General features: G+C 32.3%; 1 protein-coding gene across 4 annotated transcripts in view; it reads right to left on the reverse strand.

Annotated features, from left to right (window-relative positions):
* Positions 1-1,898: 1,898 nt before the first annotated feature.
* LOC138185892 (protein turtle homolog B) overlaps positions 1,899-13,163 on the reverse strand; it is a 137,734-nt gene continuing 126,469 nt past the window's right edge. For all 4 annotated transcript variants that reach the window (XM_069125217.1, XM_069125215.1, XM_069125216.1 and 1 more), the window contains 4 exons: positions 5,532-5,819; positions 4,788-4,882; positions 3,851-4,120; positions 1,899-2,798 (listed from right to left, as the gene is read on the reverse strand). In XM_069125217.1, the coding sequence (XP_068981318.1) occupies positions 2,721-2,798; positions 3,851-4,120; positions 4,788-4,882; positions 5,532-5,819 (731 nt within the window). In that variant the 3' untranslated portion in view covers positions 1,899-2,720. The remainder of the gene's footprint in view (positions 2,799-3,850; positions 4,121-4,787; positions 4,883-5,531; positions 5,820-13,163) is intronic.

Genomic DNA, 13,163 nt, shown 5'->3' on the forward strand with positions numbered 1-13,163 from the left:
CATACATACATACATACATACATACATACATACATACATATATATATATATATATATCCTCCTAAGCAGGTTAAAATATAATACTACTATAATACATAGTAAATATAAAATAAAAGTAGATATTTGTTTAAAAATATAAATCATTGAAAATACTTTCTTGTGAAATTAGCACGAAAAGTAAATAGAAACTTAATATATGAAATTAATACGAAAATATAAAATTGATATAGAGCTAATACATATATCTTTATAAAATTAAGACTTAATATTAATATATCGATATAAAATATTATTGATATTAATGTTTAAACAGCAGAAATCGAATTAATATCTAATAACGGTAATTTAATTTATCTTCAACGCATACTTTGTTATTAAAAACTGGTACTTTGGTTGTGATAGAGTTTGTATACATAAAATTCTAATGATCTTAAAGGAAATGAAAAAGAGTCTTCGGTATCCCTTCTATATCTTCATCTTACTTCTCTCGCTCGAACCTTTCCATTTAATGTAAGGATACGATCACCTTACCATATAACATTCTCTAAGTTAAACAATTTAGGCTAATTAAAGATTAGTACGTAAGTAGCGGGTAACTATTACATTTAAGAAAAAAAGAAACATTTCTTCCCATTAAGGACGGTTAAAGCTTCGAAAATGAGCAACGATCGAATATACAGAATGAGTCTAATATAATCAACAGATGCGTATATTATATTACTTGAAAAATCTTCAAATTTCTGTATCTCTCTTTTCCATCTTTAAATTCTAATCACGATTACATAACATCGTTATAGTAACACCGCATTTATCTAAATCTGTACACGGAAATTTTCGCATTGTTTATGTCCAACAATAAATAATTAAGCTGCGAAAAAACACCTCGAAACGTCTTAACATTCGACGAATGCTTAATATATGTATATATGTCATCAACATCGTCGTCATCATCATCATCATTGTCGTCATCATCATCATCATCGTCGTCATCATCATCATCATCGTCGTCATCATTGTCATCGTCACCATCATAGTCATCATCATCATCATCGTCATCATCATCGCCATCGCCATCGCCATCGCCATCGCCATCGCCATCGCCATCGCCATCGCCATCGCCATCGCCATCGTCATCGTCATCGTCATCGTCATCGCCATCGTCATCGTCATCGTCATCGTCATCGTCATCGTCATCGTCATCGTCATCGTCACCATCATCATCACCATCATTATCATCATCATCATCGTCATCATCATCATCATCTTCTTCTTCATCATTATCATCATCATCATCTTCTTCTTCATCATCATCATCTTCTTCTTCATCATCATCATCACCATCGTCATCATCATCATCATCATCATCATCATCATCATCATCATCATCATCATCATCATCATCATCATCATCTTCTTCTTCTTCTTCTTCTTCATCATCATCATCATCTTCTTCTTCTTCATCATCATCATCATCATCAACATCACATTATCATCATCTTCTTCTTCTTCTTCTTCTTCTTCATCATCTTCATCATTATCATCATTATCATCATCATAGTTCTAGCACATTTTTACCAATTATACTCTGAGAAAATGCTAAACGAAAAAAAGGAAAAGGAAAAAAGGACAATTGAATGTTCATCGTTTTGATTGTAGTACTTCGTTCATGGCATCGCAAACGACAACGCGTTATACTTACAAATTAAGTCGAAGTGTACAATAAAAGAAAACTTGAGATGGGACAAAATTTCATTTTGAGATTCGCAAGATTAGAATCTAAAACTTTGCGAAGTCTTGAAACTCTTGGAACTCGGAAATCTTATTTCGCTTCGTTTTCTTCTGTAGTAAGAAATATCTATTTTGCCAGGAATTGAAATGTTAACAAAGAAACCAACAAATTAAGTTTTTAATAATTTGTAATGAAACGATTTTAAAGTCTAAAAAACACAAATTTAATTGGATTATTATTGGTTAGATATAAATAAATTTATATCGTTTTATTCATAATTAATGTTTTCGTAAGTTATTTATATGAATTATTCAGAGCTTCGAATCATAAAAGTTGCTGAAAGTTCTGAATTTCGAGAACATAACATTTTTTTTAATTTTCTTAAACTTGACATTTTGCGAGATTTTTCAAATCTTTGATGCCTTTATGCTTTCTTTTGTTTCTTTTACGGACGGTTCAATAGGGCCCGCCAATTTCACGCTCTTCGATCATTAGAACCATTACTGCCGATCGCTGCGCCGTCTGTTGTTTTACCCGCCAAACAGAATACTATTCGAAACATGTATCGAGAATCACGATATCCCGATGATATATCGAGAAATCGTGATCGTTCTCGCTCGATTTACATAACAACTCTATCACAAATCATTCGGAAAGCATATATAATATATTCGTACTATACTTCACGCAAACATTTGTGTATGTGTATTTTTTTTTTTTTTTGCTTTGTTAAATTACTTTCATCTTTCATCGTTCATAGTTTAATAAATACCTTCTGTAACATATGTACGAGAAAGTTTAACAATAATACATATCGTACACGTTCCACGCAAACGAACTACGCGGAACGTCGTCTCCTCGATTTTTTCTTTTGGTTTCTTTTTCTTGTTTCTCTTATTAAAGAGGTTAACTTATCTTTCTTTTTTATAATTAAAGGGCGCGTCGAGAAACGTGTATAAGAGCGAAATGTTGCTTTGTTCGTGTTTTAGAATCATGTCGTTGGTGCGTTTGAAGCTGGCGGCGTGTCGGTACGCCATATTGAGGTACCAGATTGGCTGATCGTGGTGATCTGTGAACAAAATCGTTCATTCATTAAATCTTAATTTAAGTAAATTTTCAATTGAAGTAAATTTTGCAAACTACAGTTTTAATTTATTTAAAAATTAAGTGATTAAATTCTACAGATTTGTTCCTCTTATAGGATTATATCGTCGATATGTAGAAGTGTCTTGTCATCAACTGAAGAAGGTTTTAATGGTGACTGTCTTAAATGAAAATATTGAAATTTATCAGGATTACGTTTTTTCAAAACGAAAGATTTTAATTCAAGGAAACATTCACAGTGACTCACAGAGGTATTTAAAGATTTATTATAGAAAGCTTTTGTAAAAACAATATTACGTGTGTTATATCAGACTGTTTGAAATTTTATTAGATAAGGAGATACGATTATTGTTAGACTACGGATATTTATGCAAATTTTTACGAGCGCAACTAAAGAAGTCGTAACCAAGCTAAGAGAGGGTAAATTAAGTAATAATAAGTTAATTAAGTTAGAATTAAATATGTATTATAACGAGTAACGTATTTTTGATACTTTATATTAGTTTTGCATATTGCGTGCATTCTGACACCTTCAAATTCTCCATAAATCTATAAAAGTCCGGATCTAATCTGTTATCAAACCTAATTAACGTGATTATATTTAGACTTCAAACGTTTTTACATATAAATGGAATCTAAATAAAAATTTGTTTCATTCCTTAAATAGTAGAAGAAGTACTTTGTTCTAGATATTTTTTATATTTCTGTATAGTAAGTACATTTTGTGTAGTTTTGTATATTTGAATTTTCCATAAATGCGTAAAAATCCGCAGTCTAGTTATAGATTGAAATTATTCCGAAAATGTGTATGATTATTTTCCAATTCGATCGACTATACTTGATTTTAAACTTATTATATGATTATCAATATTTTATTCTAGACTTTCATTCTAATGAACTTCTAATTTTTGTTATCAATGCAATATTAACAAATTATGGAAGAGTCACAACTGATTGCATCGAATCGTACTCATTTTCAGAAACAAATGGTAGGATAGGTCTATTAATCGTCGTCACCTTATTGTCATGTCCGATTAATGGAGTTTCTACCGTGGTCTCGTCGTTGGTGCGACTCATGTACGGATGTGGGGGTGGTACATAAATCGGCTTAGAATGACTGGCGACTTGCGCGTAAATCGTTGGTTCCTGGATTGGTTGCCTACGCGTCAGAGTCGACATGGCCAGCAGTTGAGGCCGCTGAATATTGGATACTTGTACTGGCTGATAACAATTAGGAGGTATTCGTCGGTTACGGAGCGACAGCTCGGCGTACGTTAGCTCTGATCCCTGCAAAACCAGAGCAATAACTCATTATCGATTATGCTAATTACTATGTAGTGATTTAATAACAGGACATAACAGTACCTCACAAATAGATAGAATAGAGTAGTAGTATAAGTAAATGATTATAACAATAAGAAATTTGATCTTTTAAGCATTGCATCTATTTATTGACATTTCTAGCGAAAAGATTTAAGGGAAACTTTAACAAGGAGATGTTATTCCATGTGCCATACACTACGGTCCCAAAAAATTCCTATTCCTATAGTATTTTAACCATGTCAACTTGTTCGAGTTATTTTCGAAAATTTTTTAAATTTAAGGAAAATATAAAAGAATCATGCGTATTTTATTATTTAAACATTGTACTACAGTTATCGTTAAAATATTAAGAGTCTTCTTATTTGTTGAAATTAAAGAAAGATTGAAATATAAAAAATTATAAAATGAGTGATATATTATTCTCATGATTTTTTAATCAAGTAAAAGATTTTGCTTTATTTTGGCACAAAATAGTTGAAACTAACAGATATGAAAACATTAGTCATTGAAGTTCCTTAATTTAAATCTCAAAATATTCGATGTTAGTCTTTTGTTTATATGGTATGTATTACGTACATGTATAGGTAAATGCATCTAGTGTTATATTTCAATTGATGAAATTCGTACTCACATTGCTTGTGTTGGTAAAAGTACTTGCATCCGTTCGTTGCTGGTGTAACACATATCTTGGTGAAGTGCCCTTGCACAGCTCGGCGTAAGAATTTTCTGTGGCAATATAGAGTTCAAGATAATTGTTAATGCACTGAGGGTAATAGCTCTTTGCTGTATCGTCAAAGCAATTGGTTTTTAATTGTTCAATCCTATTGAGCTCTTAATGAAACGTCACTCGAATTTTTGCACATTTGTATTGATCAATTAAACAAACTCATTAAACGCATAAACTCATTAAACAAATAATGGGTATAAAATTAGATCTAGTATAAAACTATGTCTAGTTAACCTTGAAATCAATTATTAATTCATAACCATTAAATTTTCGTAACATTTTTACATCGTTAATTTGCAGTAGAAGATTATAGACGAAATTTAGTTCGCGTATTTCTCATTTTATAATATTTTCATTTGTATCTTTGTATGTATCCAAAATAAATTGTCTCGTGGATATATGGCATCCCATCTTATAGTGTACTTCTTCGCTAGTTAGAATCTAGTCATTCTTTCAGTAGAAAGAATGTGTATAGTAATTCTCATTTCCTTTTTAGGTTTCAGGGAACATCACCTGTCATACAATTTTAGTAACCATATAGATATTATAATCGAAGAATCAAATGGTTGGAAGTTTCTCAACGTGCTAACCGATAATCACATACATCATCAACTTTGGTTAAAATACAACGCTTATTAAATTACCTACCATTAGCGTGAGGAATTATATCGGGGTCTTTCTCGAAGCTCTCGATGCTGTCGGAGTTGAGAGGCAGAGTCGACGATTTATCACGTGGAGAGGAACTGCCGGTTCCGGACGCGGCTAGATTCGCCATGCCGCCGTCGTCGTGAGAATCCTTGTCCTCCTGAGTCCTTGGTCGATACCGTAATCTCACAGCCAAAACTATCACAAAGATCACGAGTAGAAGGCCCGCGGTTGCTCCGACCACCGCACCGAGCAATGGTCCAGACAGCGACAGCATCACCGGTGTCAGAGCTGGAAATCATGGTAAGTACCATCAGTCTTTCTACTCTCTTCCTTTTCGTCGCGGGATCTCATTGTTCGGGGGACGAAAGGATTGCTTCTTGAGACACTCATAAATGTCTCTCCTCGCGATTATAACCGTTGAAAATGAAATTTTTCCATTATTGTTGTCGTGGATACGATTTTATGGATTTTTAGGATCATTTATGAAATACACGTTTTTCGTGATTGGTGATGGAATCCGACTCAACGATGATCTGTCACACGAATTTAGAAACTTATTGGAAAAACAAATCTTGGAAGTTCATGTCATTGAACTTTATTGATGACTATTTTATTGAGTGTAAATCTCATTAAAAATTCAGATATTTACTTCGAACTGGGAATGAAATAATTTCATTGAAGATTTTATTAGAAGTTCTCATTTTATAAAATTTTATTTATCGTAGCAATATAATCATTAAAAAAATGATTTAGCTATTGATATATCTGAGATTTTATTCTTCTAATTATAAGTCTATGGCTAACCGCTTTTAATTTTAAATGTAATCGAGTTGGAAGGGTTAGATGAATTGGAAAGAGAATTAGTATCTAAACAGAAGACTAATTGATTATCTGGGTAATAAATGAGAACAAGAAGCAATGGAGTAAGACTGATTCCAGTTAGATTAGTAGAATAAAGATGTCACTGGAATAGATCACCTTGGTTAAGTAGAGAACTAGATCTGATCAGACAAGTAGTACAGACACATTATAGTCAGAAGAATGGTGAAATCGTCTAAAGCTGTACTTATTTAGCAAATAGCTTGTGTAGCTTTTCATATGATTTTCATATACGCATACATATCTATCTTCTTTCCTCCGAAACTATTATTCGCGTTTCTTTTTTTGGATTTGGATATAGTGAAATTCGAGCACTCTGGAGATCAGTTTCTTCGGTTGTTTAATATCTTTTTTGTGTATGAAACTTCGTTTATGACATTAATATTATTGGAGAACATTGTACCTTTATTCTGGTAAAAAATAGTAAGTGTTAAAGGAGATTTATTATAGTTACTATACACACGTTATAATAACAGAGTAATAAAATTTTAGCTGTATACAAAAATACTCTTCTGATTCGTTTCACAACAAAACTACATGTTGAGAAATCGAATTGTTATATTGTAAAATAAAAAATGGTTGGCGTAAGAAATGCAAAAAAAGGTCATTGAAGCGCCATCATGATTCACTTGTGCGTGTAATTTCGAGTTTCGATTTGATTTATGTTCTCCCTTCGCATTCCAGTTAATAATGAATTAATATCTTTATGGTATAATAAACGAGCACTGGGATGATTAACCATGGTCCAATGAGTTTCGTATTTAGCCATCGACAATTGTATAAATAAAATATCATCGCAGGGCTGATCGTCGTTCCTGATCGCGACGATAATACTCCTGTTTTCAGCCTAAAATAAGGAAAACCGTTAGCGTACAAATATTTCACACTGGGATCGCGTTATGTATTTTTGGATTGCGCGTATGGTCATGTTTTAACGTATTTCAGGAATTCTGTTCTACATCCTTCGAATACAAAATATTTGAAATAGACATTCCATATAAACATTCCATTCCTACGTAATAGTGTTTCTTATCTAATATTCTTTGTTAAGAAAGTATCGTAACGAATGCTGCTACTGATATCTAGATTATGAAATCCAAAGATAAAGTTATTATCGTAACATCAAGGCTTTTAAAATCAATTTAGAATTGTATTCTCGGAAAGGTATAAAGATCTATGAACAACAATCGTGTTAAAATATTTGTTGAGGTTTCATTAGATGAATTTTCTACTAAATTAAAAATTTCATTGAGACTTCAATATACAAGAAATATGCTAACGAATCCGACAATATACAGGCTAATTCACTGATTAATCATAATCAATTAAGCAGATTCAGTGCTGACAATATACATTTTAAAAACTAATTTAGTACCTTGTCCAACATCATCACAATGTTCGTTATGGCAGTGAAAAGAAGCTGTGCGTCATCTAGGCCTGTTCCACACTACATTAGAATTACCGTAGCAAGACTTCACGATTCGCATGCAACGACAACGGCCTTCTTGCACGATAATTTATAAACTAATAATATTAACGAATATACAAATGACAAGTTGTAAACTACAGGCTCTTATCGCATAAATAGTTTTTAAAATTTTCAATTTTAACAAAGAAAAATAGGCCCCCCTATTTCAGAACTTTAACAATTTTATTTATTGTGCGCTATTATTGGCACTAATTGATATCGATAATTTACAACTTGTGGTTTTGTACAATTTCATTGATAATATTAATTAAATTGTCAGAGGGCCAAGGTATCTACAGAGAGGCAGGTGAAACACAGATCTACGATGAGAAGCGAAAGCGCGGCACGTTGCAAGCAGAGAATATCTCATATCTATTTCTCGTGATAGTGGTATGCCGTTCAACACCTATTTCTCTACTGTTCTTTCCACGAGTCACCGTGTGCTCCAATTTCCTTTACATTATATCACTCCATGAATTAGCCTTTTTACTCTATTATAGAGGAAAACGAAAGTTTTATTTTTTATTTAGAAAATCGTCATCTTTGAGAATGACACTCTTTGTGAGCAGTTTTTTAGCTGACAGGGCATGAGAGCGGTATAGATTGTTGTGAAGTTGGTACTCTTGAGAATCACAGATAAAACGCAGAAATATACTTATTGTTAATAACCTATAGCTGCATTGAGTAGCTTTATATGAGCCGTTCAGAAGCCACACTGATCAATTTCATAAATTGAAAAGTATGAGAAAATGATGATGTCATTATACGAACATTGTTTTCTAATGTCTTGAAATACTATCATTATCTGTATCAGTTTCTTGCGATAAATGAACTTATTGAAGCGAAAAATATTTCTTTTGATAGTTGAATGTTAATCGCGTATTAATAAAATCGTAAACTAATGAAAAATTGGAGTGCTGATCAGTTTGGCTTCTATGAGGTACATATAAAACGATACATAAGAGAAATTACACGACAATTCTATCGAACAAGAACAGAGGAGACAACCTTAAAATCTTTTCCTGCAACGTCTCCAAAGGGAAGAAGCCCACAGAAATTGTTCTCCAGAAAAACTCCTCTGTTTCCGCAGTGGAAATCGTTTCCTCTCGAACAACAACACCAATTTTCAAGACAATAGGATGGAAGGACGAAAATGGACCATTCAGTGCACCGCTACCTCGACAAATGAATGAACGAAACGCGTCAAATAAATGATGACGTTCTAAAAGTACGGATAGATTTCCACTGAGTTTTCGCAGCACAGTCGAAACAGAAAGAGATAGACATTATAATACGACAGAAAGCGATAGACATTATGGTACGAAAGAAAAAGGTAGACATTATAGTACGAAAGAATGAGAAAAAGATCGTGACACGTTCGTGACAGGATCATAAAAATGTACGCTTCCGGGGTTGCGATCATAAAGGCACTTCCGCTTCAACCCTTTCCCATGGTGTTGTCACTTTTTGAAACTTTTCAAATGATAAGTCGACTTCCATCGTGCGAATCCCAATCGACATTTTGACTAAATTTTCTTCCCTCTTTTCCCCTTTCTCCTATTTTTCTTTTTATCCTCTTCTTTTCGTCCTTTTTTGACAGACAGTTCATTTTTATTCGCACTTTGCTTTGGTATTTTTAAAATGTTGCTTTTAAAATTCTATTTGCTTTATTGCGATATTTGTTATACGAAAGAATTTAGTAATCTTCTGAACTTATAACTTGCGACTTGCAAAGTTTCATTAGATAATTTTAGTTGATTTGTGTAAGGAGGCTCGAATAAGTAGAAGATAGTCATAAACAAGAATATTATAATAAAGATAAATTATATTATAAATATATTAGAGATTAATTAATAGAAATTTTAATGAAATAATTGGCTCTTTAAAAATAAAGACATGAAAGAAACATGCATTCAGCAGTGAATATAAAGATTAATTAAGATTTTAGAATTGAAATACAAAATTCGAATATCATTTAGAAGTTATTGATAGTTAAATATAGAAAATTCTTTACTCGGATAATAAAAGGGAAGAAATGCATGAGTTTCAGAAAGGTGACCATGAAAGAAATTTGGAATAATTAGGGATCTTAAACGTGAAAATCCGTCACTCAATTATTTTAATTTTTCCTATTCTTCTTTCTACTTTTTGTCATTTCGTTTTTTTCCTTTTTTGGGAGGTAGATTATTTTCTTTGTCGCTTCAGTTTCGTTTTACGTTCTACGGGATATATTGAGAGATAGTGACGTTAATCGCTGCCGATTGGAAACGTCGATTTCGTTTCGACGCCAACTGCCTCGAGCGAATTAACCGATCCAGCTAATTTCGGATTAATCGATTATATCTGTACGCCGATGTAACACTGCCACGTCCGCTCGTGTTCGTGTCTATGCCATGCGGCCTCAGTTGATCGAGTTGATCCATGTAAGTGGACGTCCAACCGCCAATTAGCCGATTCAGTTTATTCCGAATCGATCGTCGCGTTAACGTTCGAAATGGATCGAAAGATAGACGAAATTAAGTTTTATCTTTTTTTTCTTTTCCATTTTTTCATTGAATAACCAATGAAATTTTGAAGTATGTAACAAGTACTTTATTAAATTATTATTACTAAACTACGTGTATTTACGTAAATTTATATTTCATGGATACAGTTAAAAAAATACATTGTTTGAATTTTTCATTTTTGAATTTTATTCACAGTTTAGTTGTTCCGTATGGAATGGCCAATTAGCGATTCATACCTCACTCGATCTAAAAAATTATGCGTTTACGTACAAAAAAGCGAAGGAGTTGAAATCATACACGATAGAGGAAATTCTCAATTTTAGAAAAGTATATTTAATTCTGTGAATTGGAAAGTACGATAAAGCGATGCTGTTACGAACTCTGTTTTCTTGCTTCAGAATTCACCATTATTTATGTTACATTGCGATTTCAGATAAACATACGTTCAATAGAAATTGAATTAAATTTGAAATATTACAGCTACATAAATTTCGACTGTATCTCGAATAAAAACTTGTCAACATCGGTGATATGTATTTCTTGTTACGGGTATAATTGGATCTGCCCGATCAACAAATAATTTTGTAAGATTGTGTTTCAAACTTTCTATGTTTGTCACAGAAGTCTTTGTCCGTCGTTTTGTCGTCAGAAGTTTTATCAGAATAAATACCTCTCATCGTTTACGTAAAATTGAACTGCGCGTTTCCAATTTAATTCTACACGATCGTATTGCTTATTTCAAGCTTGTTATTTTTACAATACTCGTAATTTAGACAGGGACTATCGTTTCAATTTACGATGGAAACGTGACGAGGTTCAGCACAGTTTTTTGCGTTAAAACACGATTACACCGAGGTGATCCGACGTGTTTGCAGAGATCGTGAATTATCGTTACGCCAGCAATGAATCTGGGATTCAGATGCACTGTCCAGAACTACGCTTCGCACTCAAGTTCGAGATTAATCAGAATCCACTTAAATTTACAAACTCCTCTAAACGAGTAGCCCTCTTGTTCTGCTTCTGTGATTCTAAGTTGATATTAAACGCAGCAGGCTGGATTCAACATAGACATCAGCATCTCTGCTATTACCAATCCGAAAGCAATTTTATATTCTTGTAGTTTAGGTTCTCTGTTTCTTTTGAAAATACTTTTTAGATACAGGATAATTTAACCGTCTGGTACAGTTACTCGCGTAGCAACGAGATCGTTGTATATATTAAAATCGGAGAACGAACTTTAGTACTTTTCAAAATTAAAATCAGAGAAATTGTTTAAATAACTAAATTATTGTTTTTTTCCTACAGAAATACGATATTCTATTTGACAATACAAATTGAAATAGTTTTTTGTCTCGTTTTGTCCAGGAGGGGATTTTTATCGTTATAAGCTATAAAACGGTGGAAAAATCAACTGCGATTTTTTTTTAGCATATTTGCCTTTACCATTGAAACGATACCCTTTCTTTGCATAAAATACGATGGTCTCTTACTTTTTTTTTGTTAAATAATCGCGGAATAATCCGAACGTGAAACGTGAAAAAGTTTTTCATCTCGATACTTTATCAGATAGAAAAACATGTTAAAATATCGTTCATTAGTACTGCGACTATTTTAAATCTATTCCAAACACAATTTTTCTTACTCTTGAAAAAGTGCTCATTTCGCAAAAGCGCAGTTTGCAAAGGATTTTTAAATTCTTTCAAATTTGATTGTTATTTTACCAAACATCCATCAATAGACTAAAAACGGACAGCTATTTTTGTCAACTGCAATGCATTATCCGTTTCTTGAGAATCAAATGTTAGATAATAAAATTAATAAGATCGTGTGAAATATACAAGAAGAGGATTTGATTAGTTTGACTCATACATTCGTGAAAACTTTCTGTAAGTCTTCAAACACACTGCCGACCATAAGTATTAACACATCTATCGATACAAAGTATAAATTTAATTCTCTTAGTCTCTAATTATTTTATCATAAATCTGTTATTTTATTTGCATATTCATATGCAGGTCACAATAAAATATGAAATGAAGCGAAATTTGTTTGATCTATCCCATAAATACATACAGTTAGTAACATAAGTATTGGCTCACTCTTTAAAACAGAATAACTTTTTCAGAAATGTACTGAATGACTTGAAGGTTTTTGAGAAGTTAGAAGGATTAGTTTACTAGATGACGTGTAAAAAAATTTGGAGAAAATTGTAATTGGTTGGAATCACAGAAAATTAGTAAAAGTCACTTTTTACAACTTCTTTATCTGAGCTTGTAATGAAAATATAACAAATACGTTTTGCAGATTTATGTCAGTTACATATATGCTGAAAATGTCATTGAGATTGATTAACGTTGCTACGAGTTACAAACAGTTAAAAACAGCCGTTAATCGTAATGTACATTCTTGTTCATCTTTCGATGTCTGTTGCTTATTCTTACATCAATCGATTTCCATGGAATTTTCAGCACGTATATGACATAAATCTACAAAGCGTATTTTTAAAATTGTCATTACAGTCTCAAATAAAAAAGTTGTAAAAGGTAATCCTTGCTATTTTTCTTGCAATTTCAATCTGTAATTTTTTCAAAATTTTGTTCCACGCTTCATCCAGTAGAGTAATTCTTTTAACTTTTCAAAAAAATTCAAATTGTTTGTTGCAATGTTAAAAAAATTATTCTATTTGTAAAGAGTGTGACAATACTGCTCCTAACGCGTATGACATGTAATAAATATTTATATACCTAGTTATGGCTGGTAGCGTATTTTTGTGAGCCA

Source organism: Bombus flavifrons, chromosome 13 (assembly GCF_040668555.2).
Source record: "Bombus flavifrons isolate JBK064 chromosome 13, iyBomFlav1_principal, whole genome shotgun sequence".
NCBI classification, from domain to species: domain Eukaryota; kingdom Metazoa; phylum Arthropoda; class Insecta; order Hymenoptera; family Apidae; genus Bombus; species Bombus flavifrons.